The following is a 19,557-nucleotide window of genomic DNA, read 5'->3' as shown; positions in this document are numbered from 1 at the left end:
AGTCAACAAATTATAACAATTAATGCACCTGTTGCAGGGGATGCTTCGCTATCGGCCGGCTCGCACCACGCCGAGGTCCGCGCCCCTTCCCTGGCCGCGCTGGCGGGGTCGCTAGGCGGCCACGAGACCCACTCGCCTGCCGCCACGCGCCTCGAGGTGACGGCTGACGTGGCCGCCTCCGACAACACGAGCGCCGCCAGCTGGCCCGACGAGCTGCCCTCCACGTCCACGTCGCGCTCCGCCAAGCTGCGGAGCCTGTTCCTGTACGGGTCCGCCGTGCCGCCCGCCGACCCCGAGGCCGGCACGTCGGCGACGGGCCCGCCGAGCGCCAGCGCGGGCCCCGCGGAGCTGAGCGCCACGTGCGAGACCCGGACGGGCCCGCGCTCGCCGAGCCCGCCGGGCGCGGGGCCGGGCGCGGGGCCGGGCCCGGGCGCGGGGACGCCGAGCGCGGGCGGGGACGGCTCGTAACGAACGTGCGGGCGCGAGCCGCGGCGCGCCAGCCGCCCGTGACGCAGCACTATTGTACTCTCGACGTCATCGAACGCGTGTTCACTCCCCGGGGCCGACGGGACCGACGCCGCGCCCGCCGACCGATCCGCTTCCGACGAAGTATATCCGAGCGTCGCGCCGACCCTACTGTAATATCTTTTCGATTTGATTTATTCTATGTAACGTACGTCCGGAGCGGAGAGCTCGCGTATTGAGCTCGCCCTCGTCCGTCCCGTCGTAGGGCCTCCGACCTACTTTGATTTAACGATTTGTGCCAATCGCGTGTGATTATCTAGTACTTTGAAGCAACTCTGTGATTTAATTATTTGATAATGTAGCAAGTTTTGTGTGAACGAACGGAGTCCCGAGCCATGACCCTGGGAGGGTGGCAGTCCTAGATATACGATAGATGCTTCGCGCTTTCAGAGCAGTGTTACTCTATCCAATATTTGTGATACTTTGAATAATAATTACTATTAATGATCTAAATTATTTAATTTTTCACGTTTGTAGGCAAAAAGTAAACTTAAGCGATAATAATTATGTTATGTGAATCTATAAAGTGTAAACTATGAATAAAATGTGATTTAAATTTATTTGTTGTTTAAGTTACCCTGCATATGAGTGATGTTCAGATAATAAATATTGTACAACTGTATTTATTCGACATGTACTTTAACATCTTTATCATCCATTGTCATTTAATAATTTCAGACATGTAAAGCAATAAAAGTCATAAATTAATGTAATATTTTATTAACTCATCAATGCTACTGTAACGTAATGTTCACCTACCGTCAACTGTAGGCACTCGCATTATACATCAACATCATAATCTTAAATAATTCTCACAAACTCATACAAAACATTTCAATACAAGAAAATATTCAGAGGACAGAAATAGAACGACTTGACTGCATGTGTCTGTACCATTATATAATAAGTTATGTGCAACACAACTAGTAAAGCGCGATCTCTAATATTATACAAGTGAATTTTTGTTTATCCCTTTCACGTCGAAACGGCTGAACCTTAAGCTTTCAATAACATTTATTATATCTCAGACATATGCAAAAACAACTCTAACAGAGTCGCCGATCACTTATCGATACATTCGTTTTCCTGTTTACAATTTTCTACTTGATTTTCTATGCAAAAGCAAGCAAGATTCAAGAGAGAAGTATAAAATTCTACGCTATAACATAGATCTATAGAAAAATACAGACACATACAGTCAAGTGATATACATTTGTTAACAATCATCACAAAAGTCTAACAATTTAGATATCATGTATAAAACTATAAATAATATTTTACATCGCGTCTAAGACAAAACAAAAACAATTTACACAATATAATATTTCGATCTCGTTTTACTATCATTGAGTAACGTTATTAATAAGAATATATCGTGCAGCATTATTAGAAGCAGAGCCATTTAACTAACCCAATTTAAAATAATAATTGCGGCGCTCACCATAAATATATAAAGACTTATTCACAAGAGGCGAAATTGCCGCGAACTCGAGCGCTGCTTTATGAAAGCTCTTTATACAATATACACCCAGTAAAACGCATATAAGGCTGAGTAAAACTTATCGCGGCAATTTCATCTATTGTAAAGAAGATTTAACTCTTTTAATTCAATGCACAGAACGGTAAGAAAATACTAAAAATAATCCAGTCATTACTAGTCTCTGAAAGTTAGGTAATCGTACAATTCAGTCGGTTACCAAAAGCATTTTTGAAGTTTTAACAAATTTTTAATTCTACACTTTATCACTTCGTAATGAAAATATGAAAGTAGCTACGTTACAATTAGTTCAATATGCAATAATATAACGAGATGTGGAATGTCAATACATTTTAAGGTGAAATGATTTAAGGACGCAATAATAGCTTCGAAATAGTTAAACATTAGATAAATTTATTACATTTCTATAGTTCAGACAAGTTTCATGTTGATTTTGTAAATAGTTGTAAGTCATATGAAATATACACGCAAAAGTTGTCAGCGACTCTTTATTTCAAAAGAATCATGTCGAAAACTTCTATACTGCTTTTGGAAAAAAGCCATCAAGTCACCGTTGCAGACTCCATTACTGTAGCCCGATTCTCTACAATCGGTACTATCGAGTCTTCAGAGTTTGACATTTAACAAGTAGTGCAAAAATAGATCCTACAGCGCCCGCCAGAGGCGCTGATCTGAGTGTCATACAAAAATTCTCAATAGCTATCCGATTATCGATAGTGTTGGAAAATCGCGCTTTTGATGACCTCAAGGCAATGCATATTAATCTTGCATTTTGTAAAAAAATATGCTTAAATCTTTTTTACAAAGATTCTTCATGAAACTTGTCCTTATTATAGCTTAGGTATACATAGCGACGCTGGACGTCCATTCCACCACGAATAGAAGGTAAGAGAATAAGAATGAACGCCTAATCTAGGGACTAAAAGCAAAGAGTCATGTGGTGGAACAGAGAGCGAATAACGTTCATTTATATTACACTTAACTTTATATTGTCACTTCACTTAAACTGACATTTGCACTTTTACATCCACACTATCACACATGTAATAAATATAGAAATATATTTTAGGGTGCAACTTATACTTATAACGTAATGGTTTCGGGCGAACCTCAGGCCCTTTGTACACAAGGCTACGCAAGTTTTTTTTTACTTTACTATACTTCGTCTTCAAGCGACCACCGCCATACAAATCCAGTCGCGGGACGAATGTCACCGACGCGACCCGTGTACTCAATGAATTTGCGGTAGTCACTTGAAAACTAAAATCGTTGAGTATTGAAGAATTGCATAACCTTGTTGTACGAAGGGCCTTACATAAAAGAGGTATTCATTTAAACCAACCGATCTTCCCATGTACCTGAGTACTAGGTATTAGATATTCGATATTATTACATGGTACAATCTTTCACAATGCCTCGTTACAATCTAAACAAAGATTCCAATAAGTCGACAGGAAACAAATTATATTTCAATATGTTATAAAACTTGCAGCATTGTTACCTCTACAGTAAATAACTGGCAGTTTATCCTGATTCTATTGAACAGTTGGTAAATCTTGAATACAATTTTCACAAAGTAATCTTCTCACAAGTACATAGTCTCATACAGAGGTTTTCAAACATTCACACGTATTTTCCGCGGCTTTCGAATTATCACATTACGCTTATAAAATATCTTACAAATTATTGTTATTTACATATTTGTATGGAATATTCAATAGTTTGTCATACATTTACGCTATTTGGCTTATTTAACTTACGCATGTATTAAAAGCATTTTATCTTTGCTAAAAAGCATTATATTTTAGAGAAATTGATGTGCCGATTTTGTGTCAAACTAATGGGTAGTTACCTATATTTTTAGATAAGGACAGATTTTTTAGGACTGCCAAATTAATTATGAAGTTAAAAATCAACCACGCGGGAATTAAGGCTTAAATTTGTTGAACTTGACAAATGCTTGCCATAGTGTGTATACGTACACACGTCAGCATGTGCACGCAGGTATACGCTTAAATACATACAATTAAGTCGATAGGTTTTTCTTTTCCTTTTACCCGTTCACGTTACTGACCAAGCAATATTCATTTAATATCAAAAAGTGTGTTAACTCGAGTCCTTTTCACAAATTGAAGAATAGAAAGAAATGTATAGAATAGCAGAATCGGCACATGATTATAATAAATTTTAAAATAATGATTGTCTTTAAGCTAGCCAACAGAGTTAACTATTCATATATTGGACGACTTAGCAAGTTTTGTCCGCCCAAATAAATACTTATATAAATATCATTCTTACGTGTATCGTGAATAAACAAACACTCTTTATATATCATTCTTAAAAGCAATGTTCTATCTTCCATCCCTTTTCAACTAATTTCGAAAGTCCTAAGAGTGAGCAAAACAAAACACTGCTCTTAAGGTTAATAACAAAAGAGTTAGATTATACATTAACCTTATCATGATTTAACATTTCAATTTTAGTATATTTCATTTAAATATTTATTTACATTTTCCATATATTTTTTTATAAAAAAACAAAATATAATTCGGCGTTACCAATGGTTTACATGTTACATGTACTTACAATATGTACATATTTTAATGAATCCCTATATTTTAGGCCAGAGCAATCTCTTATGTTGTCACCAAGTGACGTCTTCACATAATAATAAACACTATACATAAAACAACAAATATTTACATGTAATACTAAATTGCTGGACGGGTCTGAAACACGATAAGTATTTAAAGGATACCTTATTTGTTTTCCGACTGTTGTGTAAACTGACTTATGGCCAGTATCTTCATGCATCGAAAGCAACCGCTAAAACCATTGCCTTAGACATTTGTGCATAAAGCCTTTTCGCTTTGCTTCTTCATAAAACTATCAGAAAATTCGTGACGAAATAATTTTGACCGTAATTTTTACTTCACCCCTATAATTTTGCTATTACTTGTGATGAATAAACTGGATGGTAAGTCAAACCCTGACCGCTGTCAATTCGATCGAAACGGGCAACAAAATAAGATATCGTGACCTAATTCTCATTGCGTTTAAGATCCCTTCAACAATTTAGTATTATGTGTAAAAACCGCAAGTCTAAAACCTTTCAATATTTACATTGCCTAAATGTTGTAATTAAAAATAGAATTTAGAAGAATTGACAATAAAAATGGAATTTACACTAATCACTTTATTCACAACACTTAAAAATAGTGTTGTCTCTTTTCACCTTATCTCAAATGTGGTAAGTTAGAAAGAGATCCTGCTTTTAAGTATTGCTGAATACATAGTATACATTACTAGCGACGTTATCAGTATATCGATAACATATTATATTTTAGCACATAACGACTGTTACTCACTGAAATTCGATTATCAATCCGCAGTTTGAGGGATAGAAATGAGTGAAAAGGTTAATCTCTGATTCATAAACACTTATTAATGGACAGTTTAAAGACCTTATGAAAAGCGACTTAAAGTTCTTCGAATACGGTATTGATACAAGCTTATTAGTATTTTTATAGGAGTAGATTTTTCTGTTTTATTAGTCAAAATATTTTATTTCTCTCAGCTAAGATTATTTTCTAGTCAGTAAGAGTTTATGAATCAGAGTTTGGGGACATAAGAATTTATATAACAATGCTATGTTACATTAAGAGCACATTTTAGACATGAATAGTTCATTGAACTCATCCACTGAGTTTCACAGTTTTGGAATTCTTTTTCCTTCTATGATCTTAACATCTGACTGACAACTATGTACTCGTAAACAAAGCCAATTTAAAGGCATATGCTTTGTCATTTATAAAGTAATATTATAAAATATCTACATGATTTGCACTTAGTTGAATATTAGTAAAATATAAAAATGGTGTTGATTACCTCTAAATATGTATTTGATTTCCTATTTGCGTAATGTGTTCTAAGTTTTCGTGATGGAAACTACTAGACAAAGCAAATGCCGACCAACAACGAGGTACAACGAAATGTTTCAACAAATCAAAGTATGAATTGCAGTCAGAACTCATTTACCCATACTCTCAAGGTATCAAGAAATAAGCCACAGTTTCACCACTTTTGAATAAGCATCGATGACCTAATCAGGTGAAATTTTGACATTTGTTTTCATTCATTATCTGACACTCTATCTATCCGATAGCTTAGTCAACGCTTACCCATAAACCGAGAAACTCAAAAATTCCAAAACCGTACCTCAAATGCTCACTTAAGACATTTACAAATGTCCTTTCATAAAGGTTGTAGCACACTACGCGGCTAGTACAGTTGAAAGTCATACGTGGTAGATCCATCGCGCCAGGTCGGTTCGTCAGCGACCTTGGCGCGGCACAGCGGACACGTGTGCTCGCGGTCCAGCCACGCCGAGATGCACAGCTCGCAGAAGATGTGGCTGCAGCCGAGCCGCACCGGTGTTGTGTAGTCGTCGTGACAGATTGGACACGAGTCGCCCGCTGATAGCAGCTGCTCGCATGTAGGCTTTGTACCCAGATTCTGATGGACAATGAAAATAATTTTTATTTAAATGTGTGGGGATTCATGAATTTGGCAATGGCAATGAGTAGAGTATTTTCAGTACACATATGTGCTGGTTTTACTACTTTTACGTGTATCTATTAAATCCCAATCTTGCGAAACTTGTATGCACACACCATTACTTAGGTATTCGTTTTTATTGTACAAACACATGCGTATACCGCACCAGTACTAACGTATACGTGCAACAATATATGACAAAAAACCATTAACAGCAACCTGCACGACTAAAAGTGGCCTTCTCCCTTCACATCACATAAAATGTTGTAAAAAATATACTCACCACACTCTGCAGCAATGTCCAGGTAGCGTTCTTGAACAGCCGCAGCCGCACTAGCACCTCAATGACCTTGGCGATCACGTACACGGACGTGAGGAACATGCCCACCATCTTCTCCGAGCCCTCGTACGACTGCATCAGGTAGAAGATCCACGGCTGAATCGTTAGTAATGACCGGTACAGCTGAGATACTGCCTCCGTGAATAAGTATACTTTACCCTGAAAACATAGAATTAATTTATTAATGAAAAATACAAGTTTAACATTTTTACTAGCATTTAAGTAAGAACAGTAATAGGTCTTATGTCTGATCTATGGCAAAAAGCAATGCTGGATAATCCAGCATTGCTTGACTGCATTGATGAAATTGTATATTTTTTGTTTTTCTTAACACAAACAACCCTTAACTCTTAGAACAGAGACTCACAATTTCTCCATGTACTTTTAAGCTGCATGTCTACTGCGTCGGAACCGGAGCGTGCAGAACGTAAGGATTTGTAACTTTGTATTAATTTCCAGTGGACAAAATCAGGTTAAAGTGGATGCAGTACCATAGAAATTAATACAAAGCAACAAATAAAAATAAAAAAAATAAAAAAAAAATCCTTACGGTCTGCTTTACAGCATGTTCATATATCTCATAGATAGATGGACAGGTCATAAAGCTTAATAAAAAGTGCTTACCCGTTTCTGAAAAGGCAATATAAACGCAGGCATCATGGTGACCAACAGCTTGATGTCAACAGTAATAATCTTCACAATCAGGTCAGTTAGTACGACGAGCCACAACAGCTCCCACACGTCGAGGTCCGTGTACCCGGGGAACATGACCACGTTGGGCAACAGCTTCCCGTGGCCGAACAGAAAGTGCACTATCACGATACAACTACTAGTGAACACTAGCTCACTGAATAACGCTAGGATACTGCGATTCATTTGTTTGCCGTGTTCTCTGAAACATGAAAATTATATACTTTGTAGAAAATACATCAAAACATTTGGAATTTCGATATGCGCTGTTTGTTTTATTTTTTTTATGTAATATTTCCTATTTCTGTAATCAAATTTTCAATAATCATAATAGTTGTACAGTGTTCAAATTGAATAAATGTTTGTTTCGTCTCTTATAACGTGAGACCTTAAAGAATGATATTGTTACCTTTGTTTACCAAATGCTAACCTACAGTGACTATTATTGTATCAAAAGTATAAAGTAAAAGGGAAAATAGGCATTTTTTTGCCATTTCAAGACAATATTTATAACATGTGCCAGATAACTTTGTGTGTATGAATATAGCCACAATACACAATGCAAGGGAATAGTACAGATGACGAAAAGATGGATGCTTTCTCCTATGTCAGTATCTTGTTTATAATTATATATTGTCCGTTCTACAATAACTTGCTGCTATATTCAGACACATTTATCATGTACCATATAAATCAATCTATCACATTTCAACTCACCTCCTAACCAGACTGTTACTGTGTGTAAATGTACAGAACAGTATAATGAAAGTGAAGATCCCCTCTCGGCTATCGTACATGAACTTAATGAACAGTATGAAGTAGAATGGTGCGTAGCGTATGAGTAGGTTCAGCGTCGCTCGCACATCCACCACCTGAAACAACTCCTACAATATAATGCTGTGGTTCTTTTAGCTAGTAACTTGTTTTAACTAATTTAACAATATATTAAACTTTCATCACTTCTACAACTGTTTCTGTGGCGTGGTCGGTAGTGTATGCAACTGCCGCGCAACAGGACTCGGGTGGGAATCCCGGATCGGGCCAAAAATGTATTTTATGAGTTTTCTGTTAAAAATTTTTTAGAGATTGCTTGGAGTGCAGAAGTTGAGGTCGCAGAACTGCTTGCCTCGGAGAGCACGGAAAGCCTTCGGTCCTGCGCCTGACATTTCTCTGGTCGTGTCGGCTTAGCCATCCCATCACTATGACTATGAGAATAAAGGAATAGAGAGTGTACCTGTGTAATGTCACACAAAGTCCATTTTACAACTTGGTGTTAGTATTCAAATGAACTATGACTTATTGGCTCTTTGATTAGTCAAGAGCATTATATTAAAAAGGCCCAATCAGAGCATGAAAGACCAAAAACATGTTGATGTGACAGATTTTCTGTTGTACACATTGATACGAATTGCATTAACAGTGTCAATATTATTTTTTTGACGGATTATAATTTGATTTATCCATAATTTGGTCAAGCAATAGAAATTTGCATTTGACCTGATCATTTCTTTTACTATAGTGATGTGGTTACCTTACCTTTAGTGATATGGTGACTAATACATGTTTAAATTACACAATCATTTCTTAGTATTAAATCATTCAGTGAAGAATTTTAATATAGTCATAGATAAAATGATGATTCATCAACCTAAGTACAAATATTTGTTCCTATTTAGATTCTCATTTAATATGATTTAGTGTCAGACAAAATATTTATCTTATATGAAAGTATCCACAACAATTGGGATCGTTGAAATAAATATTTTCCTCTTACAACTTTACCTCAACCTATATTTGAAAACACCCTATACAGGGTTTCTAATACACATATTAGCATTAATGTTATAATTTTTAATTGATTGTATCTTATCATAGATTTAGTAGTATTTGCTATTAACCAGTTGGTTTTAATAAAAAGATCAGCCATTCATTGACAAATAAATAATTAATAGAAATTATTAATTAGACAGTTTGAAACAAACAAACCTGTTGTGTTCCATCATCACTTTGACTATCATTGTCAGCATTATCATGTATATTGTTGTTATTTGCCGGGTTCACCGACACATTGATCTCGGGCTGCTCCTGGCCCTGCTCTGACAAGTTAGAGTCATTTGATGCACTATTACTCATCCCATGACTGGTAGACTGTGACCGCTGCGCCGGGGGAGTCCCCCTCTCAGTCACAATGTAAGTCTGAGCTGTAGGACCTAAGTTCACATGAGCTATAGAACTCTGTGGTCTTTGTAACCCAACTTCCACTATTTGATGTGTAGCTGGCGTGTTTCTAGGCAGCCATGTAGGGAGAGAAAGCCGCGCGTTGTTGCCCTGCAAAGTCCATTTTAATTTCATTGTTTATTCACTTCAAGATGTTTCAATTGTGACTAAACTATGAAATGTAGTGACAATTTTGATGACATTACAATAATGTCCGAAGAATATATCGAAACCTTGGTAATTTGTACAAAAAACACAGCAAGGCTATTGTTTTTTGTTATCAACATTGCATCATAACAATACATGAATTATAATAACTGGAAGTTACATACCATCCGCGCATGTTCGACGAGTGGTCTGATCTCTCTGAACACATTATTAAGGCGGTCTCCGAAGCCTAAGTTATTTCTAGTTGGAGGTGCTGGCCTGGAAACAGAATCGAGTCTGTGCAATGCATTGTGACGCGGCGCCGCTGCCTCCGCCGGCTCTTCATCTTCGATATCAACTGTAACTTGATTTGGCTGAGCCATCACTGTAAACTAAGTAACTATAAAAGTAGGTTTATGTAAAATCCTGGTGCAAAAATTAACATTTCCAAATATTTATGAGCATATCGTACGAAGGTCAACTCTTTTGACATTTAGAGAATGACTGTATTGTTTACGTTTAAAAACCACATCAAATGGCAATATCGTTCAGAAACTTCACAATTTTAATTCGACTCAGTTAAAGTCATCAGAAAATTACGACAAAACATAAACGCGTAAAGCCAATGTATTGAATCCTATTACTATAAAATATATAACTAAATATCTTTTAGTAGACACCTCCCACTCGATCCTACTGATTCCTAATATTTGTCCTGGGTGGGATTCGAACCCACTTTTGTGGCGAGGTGACCTTTACGCCAAACGTGTGGTTTAATGTTTTCAATTGATCTCTCAAATAAAATTAAGTAATTTTCTTACACTTACCGTAAGTGAATGCAACAGCAGACAAAGGTATTACTTACGCTCGAAACCTTGGATGAGCAATAAGTTGGGCATATATTATGTTAAACAGATCTTTTCTAGTACATTTCACCTGTAGAGTATAAAGTCATCGAGACTTCGCCCGAGATATAGTATTAAAATACAGAGTGTTCATTTGATGGATTTCGGAAACAATACTATAACTTCTGTAGGAACATTTTGTGTTAAGATTACAGTAGGTACTGTATAGAATATTCTAGTATGTGGTATAAGATGAGAGAAATGTAGGAATAAAAATACAATTTTACTGACAATAATTTATTCTGTTTTTAAATAATAGTCAATAGACCGCAATGAATTTCTAGCTTTTGATACGATGAGCAATTAACACCTACTGTGGTACGATACAACATGTACATAGACGCACGATGTAGATATACGTAAATTCAGTCTTTGATTAGGCTTTACACCGCCACCAGCACTCAGCTCGGCAGCGGGAGTCTCCGTCGAATCCGATCGTTGTTAACTAAGACGAATAACAATGTCATTACACACGAATAAATTTAAATTTGTGCTTAAATTATTCTGAAATAAGTTTAACACTATGAAATTGGACTGCATTGTTAAATAATGAACGGTTAATTTTAAATATTCAGCACGCTCTTGGCACACGTAATGTTTTTGCAGCACTCACGCTTCGTTATCTGGTCTGAGAGCGAGAACACCTTGCGAATGGAGATCTCGAACCGCCTCCAATAGACGTCTTTCAGCTCTAGGCTCTCCTAGAGCGACGTCAACACTTCCAGCACACAGTAGCAATGCTCTAAGTGCCGCCCTCGGCCAATCTGGCCTCAAAGCTCGTCTCACAGTGGCCCCCGCAGACGCTGCACCTAACCGGGCACATTCAGCCTCAAGACGATCTCCGTACTCTTCTATTAAATTATCCCCTACTGATCTTCTCAATTCTGGAGTCAAAGACGACAAAAGTAACAGCGCTACATCATCCATCGGCCTACCCAACGAAACCATTTGCCAATCTAGTGCTATGCATTCGCAGACTCCCTCTTTTTCGCGGAATAGTAGATTCCCACTCCAAAAGTCAGCATGGGCAAGTGGGGCCGGTTCTGCTGGTCTCAACAAAGTACCAAGTAAGGACGGTGCACGTGCACTCAAAGCAGACACTGCTGCAGCTTCTTCAACACAGTCTGGGCGTCCTCGTAAGAATGCTTCCAATTGAGGTAATCCTCGCCGCACCAGACGAAGATAACCAGCTGCAGCTCTTTCACATGGAAAGAGAAAATCAAATCTCTGATCCAAAGGCCCTTCCCTGTCTCGCAACGCTAGAGAGAGCGCATGAAGTCTCGCTGCGGCGTAAAGAGCAGCTCGAGCGCGCTCCTCCGTCAAGCCCTCAGCGAAGTCAGCGGCTTCATAACCAACAGATGTGACGTCTTCTAAAACCAGCTCACTGTCTCCTCCTATTTCATCTGGAATTCAAATTCGTTCCTTGATTATTCAAGTCTGTGTGGTAAATGTAATATCGGTTAATGTTACAAATACTTAATGATGACGTCTTTGAGTACTCTTGGTATGTTTGTCACGTAAGTACGAGTATAGTGCACTAGGCAACAGAAAAGCCTGACCTAATTTTTCGTATTGTGAAAAAAGAAACCTGAAAACAGGTCATACAAGCGCGAGGGGTGGGGATGAAAGCGGACGGCATCGCGGCAGTGTCATAACGTATATATGTGTGTGTGTCGACTCTCGGCCAAAGGTGAAAAGTCAAGTGGGAGAGCTACTGTACTAGCTCATAAAAAGTGAACCAACCAACTTCTTAAATTGTCTTAATTGGTTAGTCACAAACGTGTTCCAAAACAGAATAGAATAACGGGAATTAACCGTAGTTGGGGTTTACTTTAAAATTTTCCCTCATTCCTTAAAATTTTCAGCTTTCTAGAACTCTACAATTTGCTTAGTAGGTAGGTACTTGCCTTAAATTTCTAAGGGGAAGGTATCGAGTACCTACCTACACTCAAAAATCATCATTGTACAAAGTTCTGTTACAGGTTTGACTTCTATTACATGACTGTGGGAGATATTTTTCTACAATCTTTAGGCACTCTGTATAAGTAGGTTTGTTTTATGATATGGATATTTGAGACACTTCAGTTTACTCAAAGACCTTGAAAAGACAAAAATAAATTTCTTAAGTCAATGACTGAAGATTCGACGCACGTTGCATACAAACGAGCCGAGAATAAACAACATATTCTAGTAGCGGATTAATATTTGATGCGTTGTACGCAGGTCGAATGTCAGTAGTTACTTACCAGGTAATCTGGCTTTTACGCATCTAGGCACAGGTAGTCCCGACCCTGGGCCAAGAGCTTCATCGGCTAGTTTGTTCAGAGCGGGTGCTAGTTCGGTGTAAAATAAGATCTCCCTGGTGTCGAACTGTGCCTCAGCAACAAATAGTCGCCCAAAAGGATCTCTCGGCGGCAGCTTCACCACTAGAGGCAAAGACCTACACTCGCCATTACTTTCATAACAGACCGTCACGGCTAGAACTCGACTCAGCGCCCCGGCTACGCCTGCCCGTGACTCCACATGCACCTATAACAAGAAAAAATATTAAAGAAAGTGACATTTAGACACGTTGCGATACATAAATTAAAAGATTTACTAGTTTTTCTACGAATCTTGACAATAGATTATTATCGAGCAGGTATACAAATATGTAAACAATTTTAATTGATGTATAATGTTTGGATACAAAAAGTTTAACACGCGATTACAGTTCCGCGTTTACCGGCTGTAATCATTTTGTACGTGCGGCTGAATGCTGAAAACAAAATTCTGTAATTGTTTTTTTTTTCTACTACAGGTTTCTGTAATCTGTATAAATTAATGTTCATAAACTTAAGTCCTAAAATTAAAATAATCACATAATTTTATTACTCTAATATCCCATACAGGTGAATATAGCGCCTAATCAGAACTGACTGGAAAAAGAATGCATATGTGCAAACAAGTAATTAAAAAGTGAACCTCGCTAGGTGCGACCACGCCCGCGCCAGTCAACAGCTCCCGTGCCCACTCCTCGGTAAGAGCTGCATCTGCGTCAGCCTCCGGGCCCGGCTCGCAGTCGGACTCCTCGCTGCCGCTGCTGGGTGCCTCTGAGACCGCCGCGCTATCCGGCCCCCCGGCTTGCATCGTACACACTGCGTTCTCTATGCCACACTTTGCGACATCCACTATATTATGTACTTATAATGACGTGACTTTGCACATTGCTATATCTACAGCGCTTCACGTATGAAAAATCGACGAGAAGCATACGAGCGTAGCGGAAAAATGTTTCACTTCATACTGGGGAGCAAGTATCGGTGTACTGAGCTCGAGTAGATGCGCCGCCTGGGGCAACGTCTCGCTTTACTCCGCGTCTCGCGCATGCGTCGAAATGCCTCAATTATTCATCGGGACTTCCATAACGTGTCACCCACCGCTCAATCTCGCATCAACCTATGCATATATTGTCTATTTTTTGCCTAGTAAAGTGAACGATTGAGCAATTTAACATTAGGTACATTATACATAATGTGTAGTCCGTTAAATCGTTAGAATATTTTTATATTCTAAGAATCTAATGTTTTAGAAAGCAAGTTCGCAATTCAATTAAACTATTGTTTGAATAAGAACATACACAGAAGAAGACCAACAAACATAAACAGACATATTCTTATTTTTCTTGGTGTGTTATGCACATTGCACATGTTATATTATACTTACTAACTTAAATAATTAAATATTTTTTGACAGCACTGATATACCTAGTACTTTGGATGCTGTAATTTTGTTCTAGGACCTGCTTGCTATTTGCATAGGTACGTTTGTAATAAGAGATTACCAAGGATGAGGTGGCGCCTATCAGACTGGCCAATCATTATCTACGCAAATCTTCAATGCTTTGCACTACTTTCTCCCATGGGAATAATGGAATAGGCATAGTAACTACATAGTGCATCTACTTATGGCAATGATAATCCTGATTTTTAAAATAAATAAATTTAACCCATTGCTGTCCCACTGCTGGGCAAAGGTCTCCTCCCGTAATGAGGGAGGGGTTAGGCCTTAAGTCCACCACGCTGGCCAAGTGCGGGTTGGGGACTTTGCTTGATTTATACCAGAAAAAATATTTATAATACATCATGCAGTACACTTTTCTTTAGGTCTTATTGACTGCCCTGTACTGAATGGGGATACAAGCGTATTTTTATGAATACGTAAATCTTGCTTTCGTACTAATCGTATTTATGATTCACCTATTATTATTTTTGTAAACCTATAATACAGCTTTGTAAAATATAAAGCTTTCTTTGTCACTTCAGAGCACTAACAGTCCAACTGAGTAGAACGGAAAAACACGTAAATGTCAACATTTAGCTGTCGAAAATATGTAATTTGTCAAATGTCAATAAGCCGGTCGTGTCGCAAAGCACTTTTTGCGGTCCATTGTCAATCGAATGTAAATATTTTATTCATTTGAATTCGAATATGTGAGTTAGTTTTAAATATGGGGAAAGAAAAGTCTAAAAAACGTAGAAAATCAAGTTCTGAGAGCTCGAGCTCAAGTAGCTCCGATTCATCGCGTGAAAAAAAGAAACTTCGTAAGCTAAAGAAAAAACTTAAGAAGGAACAAAAGAAGACTGAGAAAGCATTGAAGAAGAAAATAAAGGAGGATAAGAAAAAGTTAAAGAAAAAGCACAGAAGTAAGAGTACAAGCCAGAGTCGTGATGATAATGCAGCGGCAGAAGAGAATGCGTCGGCGGATATACCCCTAGGTATGTCGCATGTGTGAGAACGCGCATGAACCATATTAAATAAACTTAACATTTCTATCAACGGTTAATTGTGTCAACTTAGATAACGTTCCTTATCTGTTATTAAAGAATATGGTTGCTTCTTTCATATTATTATTTTAAATCATGGAAAGTAGAAAAACGTTTATCTACTTACTTGAATAATATTTACTTATAGTGTAAATCAGATAACATTTTTAGTTTTGTTAGTACCGAGTTAATATTGTGTATGACTGGTAAAACATGTACCTATAATATCTTTTCAGAACTTATGGAGAAGTCAAAGGCCATGGCCCCGATGACTAAAGAGGAATGGGAGAAAAGACAAAGTGTTGTCAGGAAAGTATTGGACGAAGAATCAGGGAGATACAGGTTATCCTATCATTCTAATATCCTTTACAACTTGTCCTTTTTACTAATCAAACTGTTTGTTTCAGAGACAACTGATAATAGTAAAATTACATATTTACATAAATTTAAACATTTGCTATTAACTCATTACCATCCCTCAGTTGTGTACTGTTTTCAGGTTAATAAAAGGTGATGGAGAGGTGTTAGAAGAGATAGTGTCCAGGGATAGACACAAGCAAATCAACAGACAGGCCACCCATGCTGACGGAGCATTCTTCCAGTCCCAAACTGTAGAGAGAAAGCACTTATAATTATTTAAAACATTATGATTATTTATGTGACTCACTTCCTTCACTATGTTCCTGCTCTATGAGCCAATACTTGCACCTCAAAAAATATCAGCTTAGCTAAGACTAAAAGACACTGTTGTAAGATTTAATAAATGTACCATTTCCCAGGAGAGATAACTCCTGCTTAAAATTTCGTTTTAATACCTACAGAAAATAATATCCTGCTAGTTTTTTCTGCCATCAAGCCAGACTGAGACTTTCTTTCATTCTGACGATTCTGACGAGTTCTTATTCATTTATAGAAGAGAAGATACAACATTGCTTTTACACGGTAAATAATTATTAATTATTGCCAATATTTACTTTACTATTACAATTATTATGATTGTCTGATTGTCTTGAGACGACAATAATAATAGTTGATAATAGTGTCTTTATTTGCTAAAAAGAGTGCTAACAGACTATTATTGACAACACAAAAATAAAAACCAATATAGCATATTTAAATTTGTTTATTGATCTACCTATTAACATTTTATAATTCATCTTTGGCTGTCGTCGTATCTTCACTAGTCGTTTGTTCCTGTGACGTATTTGTTTTATCCTGTAGATGTTCGTTCACTAGTGATATCAAGCTCTCTAATGGCCGCCCTCCGTGTTCCACATTCACAATTTTCTTCTGCTTGTACAGAATTAAAGTCGGTAGTCCATTGATCTGAAAGGCAAGTTATGGCTCATAAAATTTTTGATAGATTGGTTTCTACGCGTGCCAAAGCGTTGGTAAGTGATATTGGAAAGTAATAAGTAGGTATGTCTATTTACGGTCAATGACCTTAATATGGTACAGTAGTAAATTGTATTAATTGCTATACAATTTATGTATTTTTAATGGGTTTTTTGTTACCTTTTCTGTTTCACATATTGGTTTCGATTGCACGCAGTCGACGTCGGCAATTAGAACGCGACTCTCATTTTGGAATCGCTCTCCCAACTTCAGCCAGAGTGGACTTAATTGCATGCAATGGGCACACCTGAAAAAAACATTCAGATTATTAAATACGCATTAATAACTGGGCGAAACATAAGAACTTACGAAAACATGTAAGAGGTTAATGACAAAATACAATATTGATTACTGCATCTATGCAAAGGCATTTTGTATGTATTTTTTGTGAAAATGTAATCAATTTACCATGGTGCAAAATAATTGATGAAAACAAATTCTTTCTCCAAAAATGTTTCGAAAGTCTCCTCTGAAATTCTGGCAACAGGGAGAGCTTTCTTTTTCTTCATAAACTTCTCTGGATCATGGTTTTCAGTCAGCAACATCTTTTCAATGTAATTCTTTAATCCTTCTATGTTATCTGCGTCTGCTACGCCCATCTGTGTTTAAGAGAAGTCTAGATAAATATCGAAGAACCAAACCTAACCATTGTTGGGAGGTTCTAGTTCAGACAACTCTAAAGGTAAACTGAAATGTGAATGGTCTAAAATTGGTAGATCACTAGCTAGAAAACACTTGATCTCTGTTTCATATTGTAATATAGGTTCTTTAAAAATAACATAACATTCGTAATTATTTATTTTATCTGCCACAACTAACTTATTTAATTCAATATAGTAAATGAAGTAATAAATAATACTCACAATTCTGCCGTTAACAATCCACATCAAGTAAGGGTATTGTTTGATGTCAAAGTTCTTGCAAGTCATCTCATTGTCCATACAGTTCACCTTGCCTATCTGTATGTACTCATTGTGTGCGTACTGCACAGCCAACTCGGCCCATACTGGAGCTAATTTCTGAAAATATACTATTGTTAATGAACTTGTGGAACAAATGATCTTCGTCTCAGGTTGCATTTCCAGACAAGCTATAATTTTTTTTTAATGCTCCATTGTAACTGGAGTTTCGTTACAAGTTATGGTATCTTGCATTCAGCTTGCTCACTTATTATGTGGCAATTTATTTATTTATGAAGTCTATTTTATGATACCTTAAAATGTTTTCCCATGTTTACTATATTATATACAGGTAAATCAAACAAATACACAATTTACCTTAAAATGCCTAATGTTTCTGCACAGGTTACATTAGCTATGGTTGCAGGCAGACATTCAAATTATATTATTTATATTTGTTGTTTTACTATTTATTTATATACCTGTGATGCTTTACACCATGAAGCATAAAACATGATGAAATGTTGTCCCTTAGACACAAACTTCTCAATGTTATGATCATTCAAGTACGCCATGCCACTGTATATCTTCACTTCCGCTGAGTCTTTCTCTGATTTTGCACCCTAGAATTTTTAATTTTGTAAATTAGAAGTTAAACTAGATATATTGGCTCATATACTCAAATAATTTGGATTCCGAAGCAGATAAAAAATAATTTGAGGTAAACTTACATCAGACTTCATTGTAAATATTCCACTTAAAAATAATGTCAGAGAAGGTAAATCTCTAGTACCCTTATACTCTATGGGAGTAAATGTGTTCTTATGATAGTAGTGCAGGGTTGGATATCCTGAAAAAAAGTATACAAGCACAAATTAAACCTCCTATTTTAATAATGTAGGCATACAGACAATCCGTCTTTCAATTTAATTAGCTCAATGCATGTTAAACAAATCCAATATCTATTTCATTAAACTGTTAAATTATGATTTACCTGTAATGTCATTTTCATTACATAGTTTGTAGTGTATTGTACAGTCAACTTGGGCTATTGCAAACTTAGAATCTTTGGTGTTTACAAGTTCAGCCAGTTCTGCCCATATTGGATGAAATTCTGTGCAGTGTCGGCACCTGCAATCAATAGGATTTTGGTTGGTTATAACAGAAAATGTGAACTAAACATACATGACATACATTATTTTATGAGTCAAATGTTAATACTTACCAAGGTGCATAAAACATAACAAAATTTCCATCCATTTCCTCTATTTGATACTTAAAATTGTTTGCATTGTATTCATAAACCGAGCTTTCCTCGAGAGCCACAAAATAAGGTAAATATAGCAAACAAAATAATCCGACACTTCGTAGCATTTTGAATTTGAAATTCTAGATTTGTTTTGGACGAATTTATTCGTCTTAAATAGGAATTGAGTTATCACTAAAGGAATAAATAATTAGTATACATCATCAATAAGCTATTATTGAATTAAAAATCACCAATGAAAACTTTACACAACAAATTGCATTTTCTTTCATATAATTTTTATACAGATTACATAAATTCCTGAAATCAATA

The 19,557-nt window shown here is 37.0% G+C and overlaps 5 protein-coding genes across 7 annotated transcripts in view; 2 read left to right on the top strand and 3 right to left on the bottom strand.

The window, feature by feature from the left end:
- The window catches only part of LOC142976389 (E3 ubiquitin-protein ligase RNF19B-like), a 51,344-nt gene extending 50,259 nt beyond the window's left edge, over window positions 1-1,085 (top strand). Inside the window, exon 8 of the mRNA XM_076119705.1 lies at window positions 38-1,085. Coding sequence (XP_075975820.1) covers window positions 38-468 — 431 coding nt within the window. The 3' untranslated portion in view covers window positions 469-1,085. The remainder of the gene's footprint in view (window positions 1-37) is intronic.
- Window positions 1,086-1,229: 144 nt separating this feature from the next.
- LOC142976390 (E3 ubiquitin-protein ligase RNFT2) lies at window positions 1,230-10,455 on the bottom strand. 2 transcript variants are annotated; one of them, XM_076119706.1, is made up of 6 exons: window positions 10,160-10,455; window positions 9,597-9,938; window positions 8,328-8,494; window positions 7,545-7,812; window positions 6,864-7,079; window positions 1,230-6,538 (listed from the first exon to the last, which is right to left on the bottom strand). In XM_076119706.1, the coding sequence occupies exons 1-6, from the start codon at window positions 10,355-10,357 to the stop codon at window positions 6,305-6,307; spliced, it is 1,425 nt and encodes a 474-aa protein (XP_075975821.1). In that variant the 5' UTR covers window positions 10,358-10,455; the 3' UTR covers window positions 1,230-6,304. The 2 variants fall into 2 exon arrangements, with proteins under 2 accessions (XP_075975821.1, XP_075975822.1); XM_076119707.1 differs by having other exon boundaries at window positions 8,328-8,482.
- A 656-nt stretch (window positions 10,456-11,111) lies between these two features.
- Window positions 11,112-14,280, bottom strand: LOC142976679 (uncharacterized). The gene is made up of 3 exons (XM_076120176.1): window positions 13,844-14,280; window positions 13,126-13,408; window positions 11,112-12,282 (listed from the first exon to the last, which is right to left on the bottom strand). The coding sequence occupies exons 1-3, from the start codon at window positions 14,006-14,008 to the stop codon at window positions 11,489-11,491; spliced, it is 1,242 nt and encodes a 413-aa protein (XP_075976291.1). The 5' UTR covers window positions 14,009-14,280; the 3' UTR covers window positions 11,112-11,488.
- Window positions 14,281-15,245: 965 nt separating this feature from the next.
- LOC142976465 (ADP-ribosylation factor-like protein 6-interacting protein 4) lies at window positions 15,246-16,501 on the top strand. 2 transcript variants are annotated; one of them, XM_076119845.1, is made up of 3 exons: window positions 15,248-15,636; window positions 15,921-16,026; window positions 16,184-16,501. In XM_076119845.1, the coding sequence occupies exons 1-3, from the start codon at window positions 15,369-15,371 to the stop codon at window positions 16,314-16,316; spliced, it is 507 nt and encodes a 168-aa protein (XP_075975960.1). In that variant the 5' UTR covers window positions 15,248-15,368; the 3' UTR covers window positions 16,317-16,501. The 2 variants fall into 2 exon arrangements, with proteins under 2 accessions (XP_075975959.1, XP_075975960.1); XM_076119844.1 differs by having other exon boundaries at window positions 15,246-15,636; window positions 15,921-16,322.
- Window positions 16,502-16,789: 288 nt separating this feature from the next.
- Window positions 16,790-19,549, bottom strand: LOC142976759 (thioredoxin domain-containing protein 5 homolog). Its single transcript, XM_076120310.1, has 9 exons — window positions 19,479-19,549; window positions 19,204-19,396; window positions 18,973-19,109; window positions 18,710-18,828; window positions 18,461-18,601; window positions 17,943-18,098; window positions 17,488-17,678; window positions 17,200-17,326; window positions 16,790-17,010 (listed from the first exon to the last, which is right to left on the bottom strand). Exons 2-9 carry the CDS (start codon window positions 19,350-19,352, stop codon window positions 16,831-16,833), a joined length of 1,200 nt encoding a protein of 399 aa, XP_075976425.1. The 5' UTR covers window positions 19,353-19,396; window positions 19,479-19,549; the 3' UTR covers window positions 16,790-16,830.
- Between the last annotated feature and the right edge of the window lie 8 nt (window positions 19,550-19,557).

The sequence above is a fragment of the Anticarsia gemmatalis genome, chromosome 11 (assembly GCF_050436995.1).
Source record: "Anticarsia gemmatalis isolate Benzon Research Colony breed Stoneville strain chromosome 11, ilAntGemm2 primary, whole genome shotgun sequence".
Classification (NCBI taxonomy): domain Eukaryota; kingdom Metazoa; phylum Arthropoda; class Insecta; order Lepidoptera; family Erebidae; genus Anticarsia; species Anticarsia gemmatalis.
The sequence above is the reverse complement of the archived record's forward strand: the minus strand, read 5'-3'. Positions and strand labels throughout refer to the sequence as shown.

Coding starts and splice junctions, on each gene's coding strand:
- LOC142976759 (XM_076120310.1), bottom strand. CDS start 19,352: ATGCTACGAAGTGTCGGATTATTTTGTTTGCTATATTTACCTTATTTT. Junction 19,110..19,203: donor GTTATGTTTTATGCACCTTG/GTAAGTATTAAC, acceptor TATTGATTGCAG/GTGCCGACACTGCACAGAAT. Junction 17,327..17,487: donor ATCAATTATTTTGCACCATG/GTAAATTGATTA, acceptor TGTTTTTTTCAG/GTGTGCCCATTGCATGCAAT.
- LOC142976679 (XM_076120176.1), bottom strand. CDS start 14,008: ATGCAAGCCGGGGGGCCGGATAGCGCGGCGGTCTCAGAGGCACCCAGC. Junction 13,409..13,843: donor GCGTGGTCGCACCTAGCGAG/GTTCACTTTTTA, acceptor TTCTTGTTATAG/GTGCATGTGGAGTCACGGGC. Junction 12,283..13,125: donor CGTAAAAGCCAGATTACCTG/GTAAGTAACTAC, acceptor TTTGAATTCCAG/ATGAAATAGGAGGAGACAGT.
- LOC142976390 (XM_076119706.1), bottom strand. CDS start 10,357: ATGGCTCAGCCAAATCAAGTTACAGTTGATATCGAAGATGAAGAGCCG. Junction 7,080..7,544: donor TATTGCCTTTTCAGAAACGG/GTAAGCACTTTT, acceptor CTATGTTTTCAG/GGTAAAGTATACTTATTCAC. Junction 6,539..6,863: donor GGACATTGCTGCAGAGTGTG/GTGAGTATATTT, acceptor ATTGTCCATCAG/AATCTGGGTACAAAGCCTAC.
- LOC142976465 (XM_076119844.1), top strand. CDS start 15,369: ATGGGGAAAGAAAAGTCTAAAAAACGTAGAAAATCAAGTTCTGAGAGC. Junction 15,637..15,920: donor GTCGGCGGATATACCCCTAG/GTATGTCGCATG, acceptor ATATCTTTTCAG/AACTTATGGAGAAGTCAAAG.